General features: G+C 39.2%; 3 protein-coding genes and 1 long non-coding RNA gene across 11 annotated transcripts in view; 2 read left to right on the top strand and 2 right to left on the bottom strand.

The window, feature by feature from the left end:
• Positions 1-1569, bottom strand: part of cabin1 (calcineurin binding protein 1) — a 28735-nt gene extending 27166 nt beyond the window's left edge. For all 6 annotated transcript variants that reach the window (XM_049716654.1, XM_049716655.1, XM_049716656.1 and 3 more), the window contains exons 1-5: positions 1499-1569; positions 866-941; positions 658-750; positions 461-574; positions 53-187 (exon numbers count right to left, since the gene is read on the bottom strand). In XM_049716654.1, the coding sequence (XP_049572611.1) occupies positions 53-187; positions 461-574; positions 658-750; positions 866-868 (345 nt within the window). In that variant the 5' untranslated portion in view covers positions 869-941; positions 1499-1569. The remainder of the gene's footprint in view (positions 1-52; positions 188-460; positions 575-657; positions 751-865; positions 942-1498) is intronic.
• A 700-nt stretch (positions 1570-2269) lies between these two features.
• neflb (neurofilament light chain b) lies at positions 2270-4622 on the top strand. 2 transcript variants are annotated; one of them, XM_049716664.1, is made up of 4 exons: positions 2270-3374; positions 3453-3577; positions 3667-4013; positions 4142-4622. In XM_049716664.1, exons 1-4 carry the CDS (start codon positions 2310-2312, stop codon positions 4291-4293), a joined length of 1689 nt encoding a protein of 562 aa, XP_049572621.1. In that variant the 5' UTR covers positions 2270-2309; the 3' UTR covers positions 4294-4622. The 2 variants fall into 2 exon arrangements, with proteins under 2 accessions (XP_049572621.1, XP_049572620.1); XM_049716663.1 differs by having other exon boundaries at positions 3667-4037.
• Positions 4623-6459: 1837 nt separating this feature from the next.
• On the bottom strand, positions 6460-11357 carry LOC125965826 (uncharacterized). Its single transcript, XR_007479979.1, has 3 exons — positions 11219-11357; positions 7875-7975; positions 6460-7068 (listed from the first exon to the last, which is right to left on the bottom strand). It is a non-coding gene; the product is annotated as an uncharacterized lncRNA (long non-coding RNA).
• Positions 11358-11439: 82 nt separating this feature from the next.
• The window catches only part of dock5 (dedicator of cytokinesis 5), a 30991-nt gene continuing 27791 nt past the window's right edge, over positions 11440-14639 (top strand). The window contains exon 1 of one of the 2 annotated variants that reach the window (XM_068650148.1): positions 11440-11643. In XM_068650148.1, coding sequence (XP_068506249.1) covers positions 11601-11643 — 43 coding nt within the window. In that variant the 5' untranslated portion in view covers positions 11440-11600. The remainder of the gene's footprint in view (positions 11644-14639) is intronic. The other variant, XM_049716661.2, reaches the window with a different exon arrangement.

Raw genomic sequence — 14639 nt, 5'->3', positions numbered from 1 at the left:
AATCTTTTTTTCATTGATAAAATTCTAGCGGTATGTAGGATTGTTTAATGACCTCTAAGTAAAATTCCATCGCTGTTTGAAGATCATCTCGTGATGCTGCCATAGTAGCCAAGTTTTTAAATGTGGAATACTTCAACATCAGTCCGGGATGCTTGAGACCCAGGCTCTGATCCTCCGAGGGCATGGCCTTAAATCATGAAAAGAAAATGAGTTACAATACTTCAAACAGGATTTTTCTTAAAATAGCAAATCAAATTGGGATATTAACAGCTCGTTGATTATCTGTAGACGACATTTGAAATATTATTGTTATGCAAAAAGGATACATTACAGCCATGGACTGTCATTTTTAAGACCTTTTAATGCCAGTTAAGGCCTTGTTTAACAATTTATGGATGCAAAGCAATTCAAGACTTGACTGTATAATAAGTGAAGACGCTGATGTTGAATGGTAATCTACCTCTTTGAGGAGTGGCGTTTTAAGCAACTCATGATATGCCTCGGCAGACGCTTCAAACTTGTCATGTTTTTGCAGATCTAAAGCTTTATGATACAAAGCAAAAGCCTCAGCTTCCTACACAGAAAAAACAAACAAAAGAAAATCTCATTACGGAAATGTCAGCAGGAGAGAATAAGCATTGCATAGATTGACTCTACCTGCGCCTCTTTTGTTCGGCTTTTTTTACTTCTCAACGGGTCTTGCGACTCATCTGCAGCTGTCGATGCTGCATTTAATGCTGCAATGCGTATCTATGAAACACAAGTCGGAAAACAGGAGAAACTCACACATTGCTCACTCGGGTGTTCCGTGCACAACTTGATTGATTGGCAAAACATGTACAAAAATTAAATCAGATCACCTTACCATTTTTTATGTCTGGAATGAAGTGGCATTTGATAACAACAGACCATCGACCTTTGGGTTCATATCCTGGTCGGATCTATTTACGAGAATAGAATATATCAGCACTGAAAGAAAAAACTTGGATCGTCAGGTGACAAGTGTATGTTGAAAGTACTGGTATAAGTAATGCGTGTTGGCAGGAGTATGTTACAGTCCTTGGGGTTTTGATGAACTATTACTCAGCACATTGCCTATAAGGTTAGCTTAACCTTACTCAGAATGTCAATGAAAGTATAGCATAGTTAGCCTAGCTCTGCCACAGGACACAGTCGGATTGAAAAGAAAAGCATCAACTCAATAAATCAGTTAGAGTGGTAGTTGGACAACTCAACGGGCTGCTAGTTGTCCTCCATAATAAAGGTAACAAACCTAACATTTCCGTTAGGTACCTGAGCAGAGTAATGGTGAGCATACGTGAGTTGGATGTGCTACTGCTTCATTCAAAGGAGCCGATCGATGTAAAGCAACTGATACTTACCATTCATTTCCGTCTCAACGGGAACGGAACATTAGGACAAGAGCAGTATAGTCTCAAAACCCTGCGAGAGTCAATATGTCCTACTATTTAAGTTTTAAAGTTCTCATTTCACCTACCTTTGTTGTTGTTGTTAGTGTAAGGAGCGCCTGGGCTTGGAGTGCGCCACTCACTAGTAAACTTGCCGCTCATTGGCCAATGCTGTATTCGCTTGGCCAATCACATATTTGCATATTAAACAAATCTATTGTGATGTTCAGTTGCCCGTCAATTGCTTAAATAAATGCATATTCCCAAACGTTCACTGATCTTGATTAATTAATTTGAGTTCTTGTGTAACAGCTTTCATCATTCTGAACTTCTGGTTGTGATTCTTTTGAGGAGTTTATTTTGTAAAATGTGGCGTTTAATAAAGATCTGATAAAAAAATAGTCTACCATCAAAAGGAACCACCTGCATGGCAATCTAACATCCGCTAGAGGGCAAACATTGACTATTATGTTTGAAAGAGATTTAAAGTACAACTAAGTGGACCTCATAAACCTTACATGCTTTCATAAGGTTGTATGCATCACCATTGCATTTAGTTGCATGAAATAAAAACATACCATGTTACTCATAACATGACAGGCATTGAAAAATACATGTTGCAACTTGCAGGTACTATGTAATGTGGTGGATGCAGGAAGCTGCACTCAGTGACCCTGCTTGTTGCAGTACCACTCAACATATTGAACATCCTCACCCCACCTCTCACTCTTGGCTGAGACTGGCTCGCTGGCCCATTATCAATTCCTTTTGTCAGCATGTCTGCAAAAAGTAGCTTACGTCACGGTCATTACAGGCTCTATAAAAGCCAGTGTAATGCAGAATCACTGCGCAGTTGAAGCAGCTGTACCCCAAGACACAAGAAGCAGATTACCTTTAATCATGACTTCTACCGGCTTTGACTTTTATTTTCCTTCTACTTACAAGAGGAGAACCGTTGTGCGTAGTGCAGGGTATGGATCAAGTGGAGGTCTCGAATCAAGGGCTGCATATTCGAGCCACTCTGCCCCAACACAGTATGCATCGTCATACAGAAGTTTTCCTACCCACACTCGAGGTACCTCCAGCTCTTTTCTGCTTTCCGCTCCAGGGTATACAGCAGCCTCCGAGCTACGCCTTGACCAAGCAGCACAGGTCACCTCTGAATTCAAACGATTAAGGACGCAGGAGAAGGCTGAGCTACAAGACCTAAATGATCGCTTTGCAAACTTCATAGATAGGGTTCATGAACTGGAGCAACAAAACAAGTTGCTGGAGACTGAACGACTGTTGCTCAGACAGCGCCAAACAGAGCCATCGAACCTCCGGGGTCAATACGAGCACGAGATCCGCCAGCTAAATGCTGCGGTGGAGGAGGCCCGATATGAGAGACAAGCTGCCCAGCACCACAGGGATGAGATAGAGGGCGTGCTGAAGAACCTCCAAAAACGCTATGAGGATGAAGTTCTTGGAAGGGAGGGGGCAGAAGGCAGGCTTATGGATGCCAGAAAGGAGGCAGATGAGGCAGCAATGGAAAGAAGTGAGCTCGAAAAAAGAGTGGAAATTCTGCTGGATGAGTTGGCCTTCCTGAAGCGTCTTTGCGAGAGTGAAATAGCAGAACTCCAGGCCCAAATCCAATACAGCGCAGAAGTGTCTGTAGAGATGAATGTAGTTAAACCTGACCTATCGGTTGCTTTACGGGACATTCGAGCCCAGTATGAGACCATGGCGCAACGCAATCGCCAGTCAGCTGAGGAGTGGTTCTGCAATAAGATGAACGTTATGTCGGTGGGCACTGCTCGCAATACGGAGAATGTACGTAATGTCAAAGATGAGGCTGGTGAATACCGCAGGCAGCTAAAAACTAGGATGTTGGAGATTGATGCTTGTAGAGAGATAAACCAAGCATTGGAAAACCAATTGCAGGAAGTGGAGGAGAAACAGAGTGCTGAGATTTCTGCACTGCAGGTGAGCAAATCAAGGACATTGATGTGTGTCCGGGCAAGGCAATTTCTGCGAATAATGTCATTTTATTTGTCTTCGCAGGATGCCATAAATCATCTGGAGGAAGAATTGAGGGGAAACAAGAACGAAATGGCTCGCTACCTAAAAGATTATCAAGATCTCTTGAATGTGAAGATGGCCTTGGATATTGAAATTGCAGCCTACAGGTTTGACCCCTACGCACATGTTGCATGGAAGTTAAGAAACAAATGCCGTGAATATGTTTCCTTGCTGTCCGTGTTCAATACGATCTTAGAAAGCTGCTTGAAGGAGAAGAAAACCGCTTAGATCGCTGTGGCCAGATGTCATCTGTTGTTCACTCGCAAGCTGCATTCGCTGGACCTCTTCATGGAAGAGCCATGCAAAGAGTCTCCATGCAATCTCAGCTGCATTCATATCCTCCGTACCTATTGACCTCTCGCTTGTACGGATCAACAATCTCCGCTGAGGAGACAATATCAGCAAGTATGGCACAGCAATCAGAGAGAAGCCCTCCTCAGGAAGAGGTGGAGGAGGAGGAAGAAGAAGAGGAGGAGGAGCAGGAGGAAGAGGAAGAGAAGGAGGAAGTAGATGACAAGGACAAAGGAGAGGAAGATGACGAGGGTGAGGATGAAGCTGATGGAGAGGGTAAATTCTCACACACACACGCACATACATACAGTAGAGCACATATTTTGTATTTTGGCTGGTGCAATAAATAAATTACTCATTCCTCTTGTTTCTATCTGAAGATGCGGACGCAGAAGATCCAGTAAAAGAGGATGAGGAGGAAGGAGCGGATGAATCTGATCACAAAGAAGAAGGGGAGGACCATGATGATGAAAAGAAAGGAAGACAAAAAGAAGTGGAAAAAGAGGTTGATGGAAAAAATGGAAAACCGTAGTAGTGTTTATGTATGTGTTAGTAACTTGCAGCTAAAGCAACTGCTCTCCTGCGAGGCTCGTATATGTCGTCTGTTAAATTGTAAAGGTGACTGTCTCAACTTGTTGCATGGATGCTACACTTTAACCATTTTCAAAGTAATGAGAATCTCACAACAATTATAACTACAGTATAATTGTGCTTAGTGTAGATTTGTTTGCAGCATCTTTATGCTTGACACTAGAATATGTTAGTAAGAAGGTTGGTACCGAACTGGTTAATGTCCTGACAGTGGTTGCTACTGTTCCATGATGTGCTGAAATAATAAAGCCTTGAAGCCTTACCAACTGAGATTCTATGCAGTGGTTTTCATTTGTAGTGTTACGCATAGTTGCATTCAAGAAAAGCCATTTTTATTCAACATACAGTATTTACTAAATATAGTTAGTATATTGTAAATTTTGCTTTCACTTTTACATTTGTTAACCAACAGTCATTTTCTCCCCAAAGATAAACGAAAAGGTTGACATGATCAGCAAATAAGATGTTGTCTCTCCTGTACCGCTGAAGCTCTAATTAGAATCACTTAATGGCATATATAGAGTACTTTAATACACTATTTCATTTTTCTCCTTTAATTGTCAGTAATGCACTGTGATATTTTGCATGACTGAGTGTAAAGCAATAAAGCGGTGTATTGTGTTTATTTTGAGCAAGCATGCATTATCCTGATGCTGGTGTTTCTCTGGTTTGCCACACCCTCATCTACATTCCGGTGCACGGTGAAACCTTTATGACTCAGCTAGTGTGCTGCACCAATGAATCTGGCCAAGTGTCAGCCGTCCCGAGACAGCTAGGGCAGTGGAATTTCATTATTTTATTAAGGAGGGGCACAGAGATAGAGAGGTTGGGATAGAGGAGGAATGACTAAGGGAAGAGCGCAGAGACATATCTCATTGCATTAAACCTTGACAGAGGACAGACTGTTTTATATCCAGTAAAGAGATGCCGGGTCTTCCTTTTGGTAGCTGCAGAGGCCCAGTTCCACTATATCAGTGAAATGAATAGCACACTCGCACACTCAATATCTTCTCTCATTACACGCAAACACTTTCTGAAAAATGGATATGTTGAGAATTGTATTTGATTAGCTGCAGCGCACCAACAACATGTATAACAGCATATTTGTCCCATACAATAAGTACTGAATATTGTTTCCTCCTTCACTCTGTCCTCCTCATCTTTGCCTCACTCCACCCTTGAGCCCGATTACATTATCAGCCTCCTTGCTACAATGCAGCTTGAGCCAGTCCAAAAATGCACTCACTTTAATTATCAGAAATGCTACTTTCAGTGTGTTTGGCTGCGCCCACACTTTTCACTACGCAAAGCAATAGCAATACGGTAAATGTTTTCTTATTGATTAAAACACTCAAGGAGACTAATGATGTTCTTTTCACTGGATCTAAACACATAAAGCATCCAACAGACATAGTGCTGAAACAGGGGACCAAGGTCTCAGTGCAGATAAACATACTGAACCAATAGTATAGTCCTCATATGCGCACAAAAGTATTGAGACACAACTGTGAATAAAGTATTATGTACCTCAGTGTATCAATTAAAGGGGATAAAAGAGTGTTTTGATGAGGTTGATGTGAAAGAACTTGAGAGTCCTCACATCAAACTCTTCAAGATTTAGAAGCTTTCAGAGGTCATTCTGGACATATTGAGGAAAATAACAGCTATAAGTGAGGTAATATGGGCCGTGGGACACGGATCCGTGTACAATTTGCATATTGATGACGTCTGGCGGAATAATGACTAATACTATTGCATTGGCAAAGAGATCAAGCCATTGTCAACACTTGCTCAATAATTTTGTTAAAATGATATGCACAAATGCGGATCGACAAAAAGCATAGATATGTGAGAAAAAAATATGAAATGTACTCATTTGTGTCATAGGAGGTTGTATTAATTTGATCATGTTTCATCTTCGTATATGGAGTTTCATTTTGTAGTCCATGTGTCATTGGCAGGTTCTGAACACACCAGTTTAAAATGTTTATAATGCTTTCCCTCATATGTGCAATGTCATCATTGCTCAATTGCACTTGATACTGACCAAAAAAGTGAAAACACGAAACAACAATCACAGGCTCTGTAAACTCAAATAATTGTCAGCTGATGTTAACAGACTTTTAATGCCACCTTTATCAGCTATAAATGGAAATTGTGTAAATTACAGTACAAGAGGATCCAGAAGACAGAAATACAATGCGTTCAACTGTAGTTGGAAATACAATCTCTTTAAGCTTGAGTACAAACAACAGTGATTCTTATGTTGCCTTGCTGTCTGGTGCACCCAATAACATTTGAATTATTAATCAAAGTGATACCGAGCTGAAATTGTATGACTTGTATACTGGAAAAGCAGGCCAACAGTGTAGCAGTGACAGTGGCGCAAATTTAAGCACATAGCATTGCTCATGACAACAACAACAATGGCAACAACAAATATTTCACACAAATAAGTCACACAGCTTTCATTTCAAAAGCAACACTTTCAGCAGTTGTGTTTTTTTTCCCAGATGCTGTTAGGTGTATCCAGCCCTAAAAGTGGCTCACTGCTCCAGACAATGTCCAGAGAGTAATGTCCACAATGCTGCTTGCTTTCAGACAGCCCTCCTTTGTTTCCACAAAAAAAGGAAGTCTTTGATAAGCGTTTTGGCTCCCTCTGTTGAGCTCAGAGAATCGCCTAATTAAATTGTTCAGCCGACAAGCCTCTGTTGGCCTGTAAAACAGAGAAGAGCACTGACACTGTTTATGTTAAAATACAATTAATTACATTATTAAAGATGATATTTTGCTTTATATGGTGCGCACATTGTAACAGATTTGAAGGGCCCTTGTGTGCCAATTAAACATGAAATACAAAATTCCTTGCTTGCAGACAAAGAAGGAGAAGAAATTGAAACCTGTGATGTTCAAGAAAGATAGTAGATCTGTATTTAATGACAGTAACAAGTAAACTGTGAAGGTTATGTATGTATGTATGCATGTATGTATGTATGTATGTATGTATGTATGTATGTATGTATTTATTTATTTATTTATTTATTTATTTATTTATTTATTTATTTATTTATTTATTTATTTATTTATCATTCACATCAATGACAACTTTACGTAGGCTACAAATGGTGACCACTGCAAGCCAATCAACTGACTTCATATTGGAAAAGGTTGTGTCTGTCAAATTTGCCTTACAACTGCAATGTACGATTTTACACGCACTAAACATTGTCAACATCAATCATGTTTAAATGAAACATAACTCAAAACTAACATCAAGCTGTCAGGTGCAGTTTTGTTGCTTGGTAGACAAGAAAAAACATCAGACAACAGAGAAGTTAGTGCACTGTGCTGCTATGGCAGCGAGATGGATAAAACATTGCTTCACAGAGCAGGAAAAAAATTGAGGCATTTCAAGATAATTGCCCCTAAACAGCATGATTCAGACTGTGAAACATGTGTGTCTATACGCTAGAAAAATATAAATATAACTTTTTGTTTTTGATTGTTGCAATAATGGTTAACCTTGGATGATCTTGGAGATGAAGACGCCTGGGCTGGTGTGGTGACACTTGGTCAGCGGTTTTGCAACTGGCTGGAGGTACTGCCAAATTGTCTGAAACGCCCTTGGAGATGATCCATAGTAGAGAAATGAACATTCAGTTAAGGGCTCAGTTCTGATGGACAGTTCACACATTGAGAAAACTTGGAACATCATTGTGCTGATGTGACGATAGACCAAGGTATACCAGTGCAATACAGTAATGATGATTTATAATCAGCATCTTGATGTCACATCAGAAAAAATTGGAAAGAAATTGGACTTGTGTGTATACTATATAGAAAATGGATTGAAACTTTAAATTCAACTCATGAAACATGGAAGCAAAACCAAATGTTTATTCATGCAGTATTTTTGCAACTCATTACTACTCTAGAAAAGTGGTGTTTTTATCTCAGATATTTAGATTTGAAACAAATTTACTTGAACACTCACTTAACCGCATAAAACGATATGGATCAATTCATACGTTCGGTTAGTTTTATTTCATTTAGCTGAAGATAACTTTGTTTTGACCTTCTAAATTTTGTTTTTTGCCCATGCAGATTCTTGAGATTTAGCAACACGGATGTGATGTCTGCCTCACTTTTTGGGGGTTCTTAAAATGTCGGCTTCAGCCTTACCTTGCCTGCAGGAGCCTCCAACACAAATATATCATCGCTATAATAACTGACTAGTCTTATATAGAAATAGTGTTGCGTATTGAGATTTAGGTCCTTATTATTGTGAGGAGTCATTCACATGTTGAATGTCTTCAGTTTTTACATAAATGAGTATTATGATTTATTACATAATTAAAGGTAATTTGAACAAAGTGTGATATTTCAGAAGTGTGTATCAAATAGGTAGCCCTTCGCATGAATCCATACCCAAGAAGGATCTTTTGGTTTCAAAAAAGATTGGTGACCCCTGAGGTAGATGTCAGACCACCCAAAACCCTGATGAGGACAAGTGCTACAGAAATTGGATGGAATGTTCATTTAGGACATGCACTTCATGAGAGATGAGTAAAATTATTATTTAAATGAAGCATGTCCATTATTATTGCAAAAATATTGTATTATTGTATAAATATTGATACAGCTCATAATATGCATGGCATGTTAGTATCAGCATCTCAGCGGACACCATCTATTTTTAGTGACTGCAGCAAAAGTGCCACTTAGTAAGGTACTAACAATTAGCTATCTGCAATTGCACAAATAAGTCAGGTGGTGGCAATATTGTATCCTCTTTGCGATTTTTCCATAACCTTCTATGAAGTTACATCCTTAAATTTTAGGTTTAGTGCAAGTAAAGACATAAGATTTGGGGGTAAAAAGAAAGTTTTTCAGGTGAAAAGGGTAAGAAAGTTTTATATACCCTCAAAATATACTCTCACTACTTGCAAACACCTTCAGATCAGTCAGAAATAGGTCACAAAAATCCTGTCTCGAAGTAAACCCTAAAAGAAATACGTAGCTTACAAAATATAATACTCAAAGAACTGCGGTTATGCCATAACTGTGGTCTACCAAGTTCCTTTGATATAGATGTATTATTTGTTGAATATTGACAGGAACAAGAACATTTTGAAATGATTACTTCCATCTTATATCTATGAGTAGTGGAAATGTACAAATTAAAAAGAGGTTTTTGTTTTGAATCTGTATTAAGATATGTGCTTTTTATCTAACATTATGGCTTAACTTTTGTCTAATATTTTTCCATCAGTATATTGGCTCTGTCCTTTGAAAAAAAAAGACTATTCAAAAACAGCATCGACAAATTTTTAAACATATGTAGCCTTCCTAATTGCATTGGCTGTATTTTAAAACAGATCACTCAATAGTTGTGAAAAAGAACTCTGACCTGTCTGAGAGAACAAGAAAGCATTGCATGATTAAACATACTGATGGCACCATTTGGCAGCAGGAAAAACACACACACATACACAAACACACACACACACACACACACACACACACACACACACACACACACACACACACACACACACACACACACACACACACACACACACACACACACACACACACGCACACACGACAGGCAAACAAAAGGCTGAGTGGTCAACCAGCTCTCTGCCAACAGCTGTAAATTACTACTTCACGAAACACAGAAAAGACTATTGAGCGTGTCTTGTAATAATTCCAACTACGGTGTGGAGGCATTAAGCAAATGGCACCATAAAAGACAAATTCAGCACAACTGCTTTGCCCACGCTTGCATGCTATTTTCACTGTGTTGCAGTGGAAATGTCTATCTGTGTATAACAGTTAACTGTTTACCAAATATCAGAAAATGCATGTTTTTCATTATGATGGTGTTGCATTTGAAATTAAATACAATATTGTTTTTATGACCAATCAGAGCTTCAAATGACTCTTGTCTTTGCTAAAATCTGTGCCACTAAAATTACACTCTAGGGAAGCATAAGGTAAGCGTTTAACCTCAAAGAAATTTCCATTAACTAAAGTCTTCAACATTATTATTTGCTTGGTGGGATGATTACTATGGGGAGTAATTGTGAGGATACTTAATGAAGTCCCCTCCCCCTTATCAGGGGTCACAACTGATTACTGATGTGGACTCGCAATTTGATACGCATAAATAACAAATTCACTCAAATGACCTCGAATGTGTTAAGACACTGATGCTGTTAATTATTTCACACAATAATTAGAAAAATCATGGACATAAAAATATAATATAATATCTCACATATAATATATCACTGAGCGACCAATGCTTGTAAGTGTTAGCGGATATCGCGAATGTGGTGTTCATCATGATTTTCGATAGGTTGCAAAGTTTCGCTATTGTCATCTTTGTCATTAAGGACAAACTCTTCAATCAAATCAACACATCTAATTAATTTGTGATGTAATCTGTGATAACATTTTGTGTGAAAAGAAAAAAATATTGCAGGCGACATTGTCGTTATGACTGTAAAACACTTCTTATTATGACATATACAGTACAATATCCAAGAAATAGTGGGGTAACTAGTAATTTTTAAATCAGGAGTCAATGATAGCTGTTAAACTCTTGTTCAAGTTACTAGATGATGATTTTGGTTTAGTTTTTTTCATGGAAGTTGACACGCTTGGCTTACTTTTGCAGGCCACATAAAAATATGTCGCAGTCCAGATCTGGCCCACACGCCTTGGGTTTGACACCCGTAGTGTAGCCGTTTCTAGTTCCTATGTCAACAATTTTCCATTCAAACATGTTTTTTTTTTTTCCCTTAGAAAAAATTATTACCATTTGAATGAACGACTCCCAATAATCAAAATACTCTTACCAATAAAATTACTTGAACGCCAGTGTCATCTGATTTATGAAAATGACCAGCCTCGTACATAATGTACCCCTTTCGAAATGCACCACATTTATTTGTACAACATTGCAGACCGCAATTGTTTAGTGAATCCTCCAGTGAGCAAATGAATAAGAGTTTCCCGAATATTTTCCCTTGCGCACCCCCCTCCGTCCAACCCCCTCAGTTCCTGGACTTGCCTTGCACACTTTCCCCTCCTCTTACAGCAGGCATGATGGCGGAAATACTGTAGTAGACTTTTCGGGACGAGCAGGAAAAGTGTATTACCCACCCTCGTTTATCCCATTGTAAATAGTTATTTATTTATTTAGACAAATCTTTTTTTGTTCCCCACCACCACAACGCCATGACACGCTGGGTTCCCACCAAGAAAGAGAAGTACGGCGTGGGTAAGTTTTCCAAACAAGTCAAGTGGGGCTCACGTTTGTTGTGCCGTTAGAAAGTTCGATCGCGTGAAGTCCCAGTAAAGTAAAGTCACTTGAATAGAGAGGAAAAGAAGCTTAGATTTACGGTGACTGTGATGTTGTTTACGTGGTGGATGAAAAGAACTCCTTATAAATTCCATAAGGGAAGTTTCCTAAGGCTGTTTCGAACGATGGAAAAGGATTCTGGATTTCAGTGGGCATGCCAACCATTCTAAATTCTAATCTCACTGAGCCGATATGGAAGTTTCTGTATTCATGAATTTTAGATTACGTTAGAAAACCTTCTAGAGCTCCTGCAGGGTGAAACAAAAGGGCAACAAGTGGGACTGTAACCGTTACACACTAGGGAAGAGTTTGCAATCGCTTGGACTTTACCACTTACTGCTTTTAGTTTAAGGTGTGGCCTTGATACCTGTGTGTGTGTGTGTTTGTGTGTGTGTGTGTGTGTGTGTGTGTGTGTGCGCGCGCGCGTGCGTGCAGACTGCTCGTCCTACACCTTCAAGGCAAATCCGTGCATCTGTTGTCCGACTGAGAAATGCTTCCCTGTCGGTTCCCTGTCGGCATAATTACTTTGTGCTTAGGTGCCCCTTCTGCAAAAAAAAAAAAAAAAAAAGTGTCTGCTGTGCAGCAGCTGTGTTGCTTATCACATGAGTCCTTAATGTTCTGAAAATGTGTCATGCATCTATCTGTATGGTTTGGAGGCCAAAACATTGCATGCTTTAATGTCACTGCTCATCCTGCCTCTGCCGTACTGACCATCCCTGCTATTGCAGCTCAAAACATTTTAGGCATGTTTATGTATGGCGCGGTCTGTAAGAACAAACATAACGACTTTTTGGTGAGATATCATCGTGTGCTTCATGGGTGACGTTGAGGAATTTTCATGTTAATCCTTTTAGATCTCAACCGGTGTGACATTCAAAGGTACTGCACTTGATTCTGCAGTCAATGCTGTTCTCTGTTCTCCTGCCTTTGGTGTCAGAAAAAGACAGGAATCACTTAATCATTCTTAATCCTAAAAAAAGACATCAGAGTGCGAACAACATCTTGTCATCCGTCTGATTAGTCATATCTTTCCTGATTTTGGGAAACTACTTTTTAGATCAATAGAAAGATTTCATTTGATATTATCATAGCATATCAAGTACAGATTTATGGGAGCCGTGTCCAATGAAGCTTAAATAAACCCATGAAAGTGAACTAACTTGCTACAAGATCACAAATTCCACACAGTAGTACAGTGCGGTGGGGAGCGGGACGGTTTACAAGTTCATTCATTTATCTTCTGAACCTCATATTCTGACGCACCCCTGTGACCTGCTGAAGCCCATCTTAGGGTGTTAGGCCCTGAACTTATAGACTAACAAGCACACACAATCACACCCGCGAACAATTTGAAGTGGTCAATAGGCCCACCATGCATGTCGTTGCAATGTGGGAGGAAACCGGAGTACACAGAGGAGACCCACATGGCTGTGGGGTGAACATGCAAACTCCACACAGAAAGGCCAGAGTAGGAATAAAACCCTGCACCTCAGTCACCAAAAACAAATTAAACCACTGGGACTTGCAGTTGAAAGATGTGTACAGCACATTATATGTACAAGACACTTCAAAGTGCTTTACATAAAAAATGCAAAACATGACAGAAAGAGAAACAAATAGTCATACTGTACAACTACAACAATAAATAGTTATACTGTAATTACCTAGTTACTACCAACACTCTTCATTTGGTCCTATTCAATCTGTTCCCTTACACGTGTTCTCTTTCTGTAAGAGTATTTTTGTAGTTGAGTGCATTTGTGTAAGCAACATACACTGTGACACATTGTCTGTGTGTAACCATACTTGTCCCTTTAGAGTTGCCATAGCTGACCACCCCTCCCTCCCTTTCACCCAAACTGTTGTTATAGTTGCTATAGGAACGCACATTGGTTTGCATCCTGAAGACCTTTCTATTCAGTGCAGATGTGCAATTCTTTATTGCGTCCTCATTAAAAAGTACAAAAACAGAAGTATACATCCCCCTGGACTGCTCCTTGTTTTGTTTGAAGATTTAAAATTAACAGTAACATTGTTGCTAATTTTGATTAGCATGTCTGGCTTTTACTGTATGACAGATAGCATGTACTAGGTAGGTGACCTTTGTCGTTTAATCAATAGTTTTACATGTCAGTTTGACAATAAACTACAGCTTGGGGTGACAAATAAACTACATGAAGTCAGAATGTTTTGCCTCTTATTTGCTGAAGTGTTCACAAAGTACATACTTGGGGCAAAAATGTAGTAAAATATGCCATCTTTTAAAGCGACAATCTATTTTACTGTGCAGCCCTATCAGATGACCTTGAACAAAAATGAAAACACATTAAGTTTATTTGCCGACTACATCGCAATAATGCTGTAAATCTGATTTGTGAAAGCTACTGCAGTATGACTGAAACTACATTATTCACAGTATCACTGGAGCTGAGTCAGATCTTTGTGCAAATATATATTTTTTCTGAGCTGTAGCGTCATCTGTTTTATCAATCAGCCTGTACCAATTAGCAAGAATCAATTAATGAACCCCCACTGCAAAATGAGCTAAAGAGGGCAGCATTGCCTATTAGTGTAGTGGATGCAAACTGTTTGTTGCCAAATATCAAATGTAACCAGTGCAAGTGTACCAAATTAGGGCTTCACCGAAAAGTGAAAAGAATGAACTATTGTATTCATCCAAATATAAATGTAGTAATTGTCATTCTGGGTCTGAACTCACTCAACTTACTAAATGAAAACATTCTTAAAGGAGATGTGATTAGTGGGATGCAGTTCCTACCACAGTGTGCCGTCATCCCTAAAGCATTAGTGTTGAATGGCTTGGTCAAATATGATGAAATTTTAGAAATGTCTAGATAGAAATGTCATCATGATATTGTTAGTATTGCTGCTAACTTCATGCTCCATTCAGGATT

The sequence above is a fragment of the Syngnathus scovelli genome, chromosome 3 (assembly GCF_024217435.2).
Source record: "Syngnathus scovelli strain Florida chromosome 3, RoL_Ssco_1.2, whole genome shotgun sequence".
Taxonomy (NCBI): Eukaryota; Metazoa; Chordata; class Actinopteri; order Syngnathiformes; family Syngnathidae; genus Syngnathus; species Syngnathus scovelli.
The sequence above is the reverse complement of the archived record's forward strand: the minus strand, read 5'-3'. Positions and strand labels throughout refer to the sequence as shown.

Coding starts and splice junctions, on each gene's coding strand:
- neflb (XM_049716663.1), top strand. CDS start 2,310: ATGACTTCTACCGGCTTTGACTTTTATTTTCCTTCTACTTACAAGAGG. Junction 3,375..3,452: donor CTGAGATTTCTGCACTGCAG/GTGAGCAAATCA, acceptor TTGTCTTCGCAG/GATGCCATAAATCATCTGGA. Junction 4,038..4,141: donor GGATGAAGCTGATGGAGAGG/GTAAATTCTCAC, acceptor TTCTATCTGAAG/ATGCGGACGCAGAAGATCCA.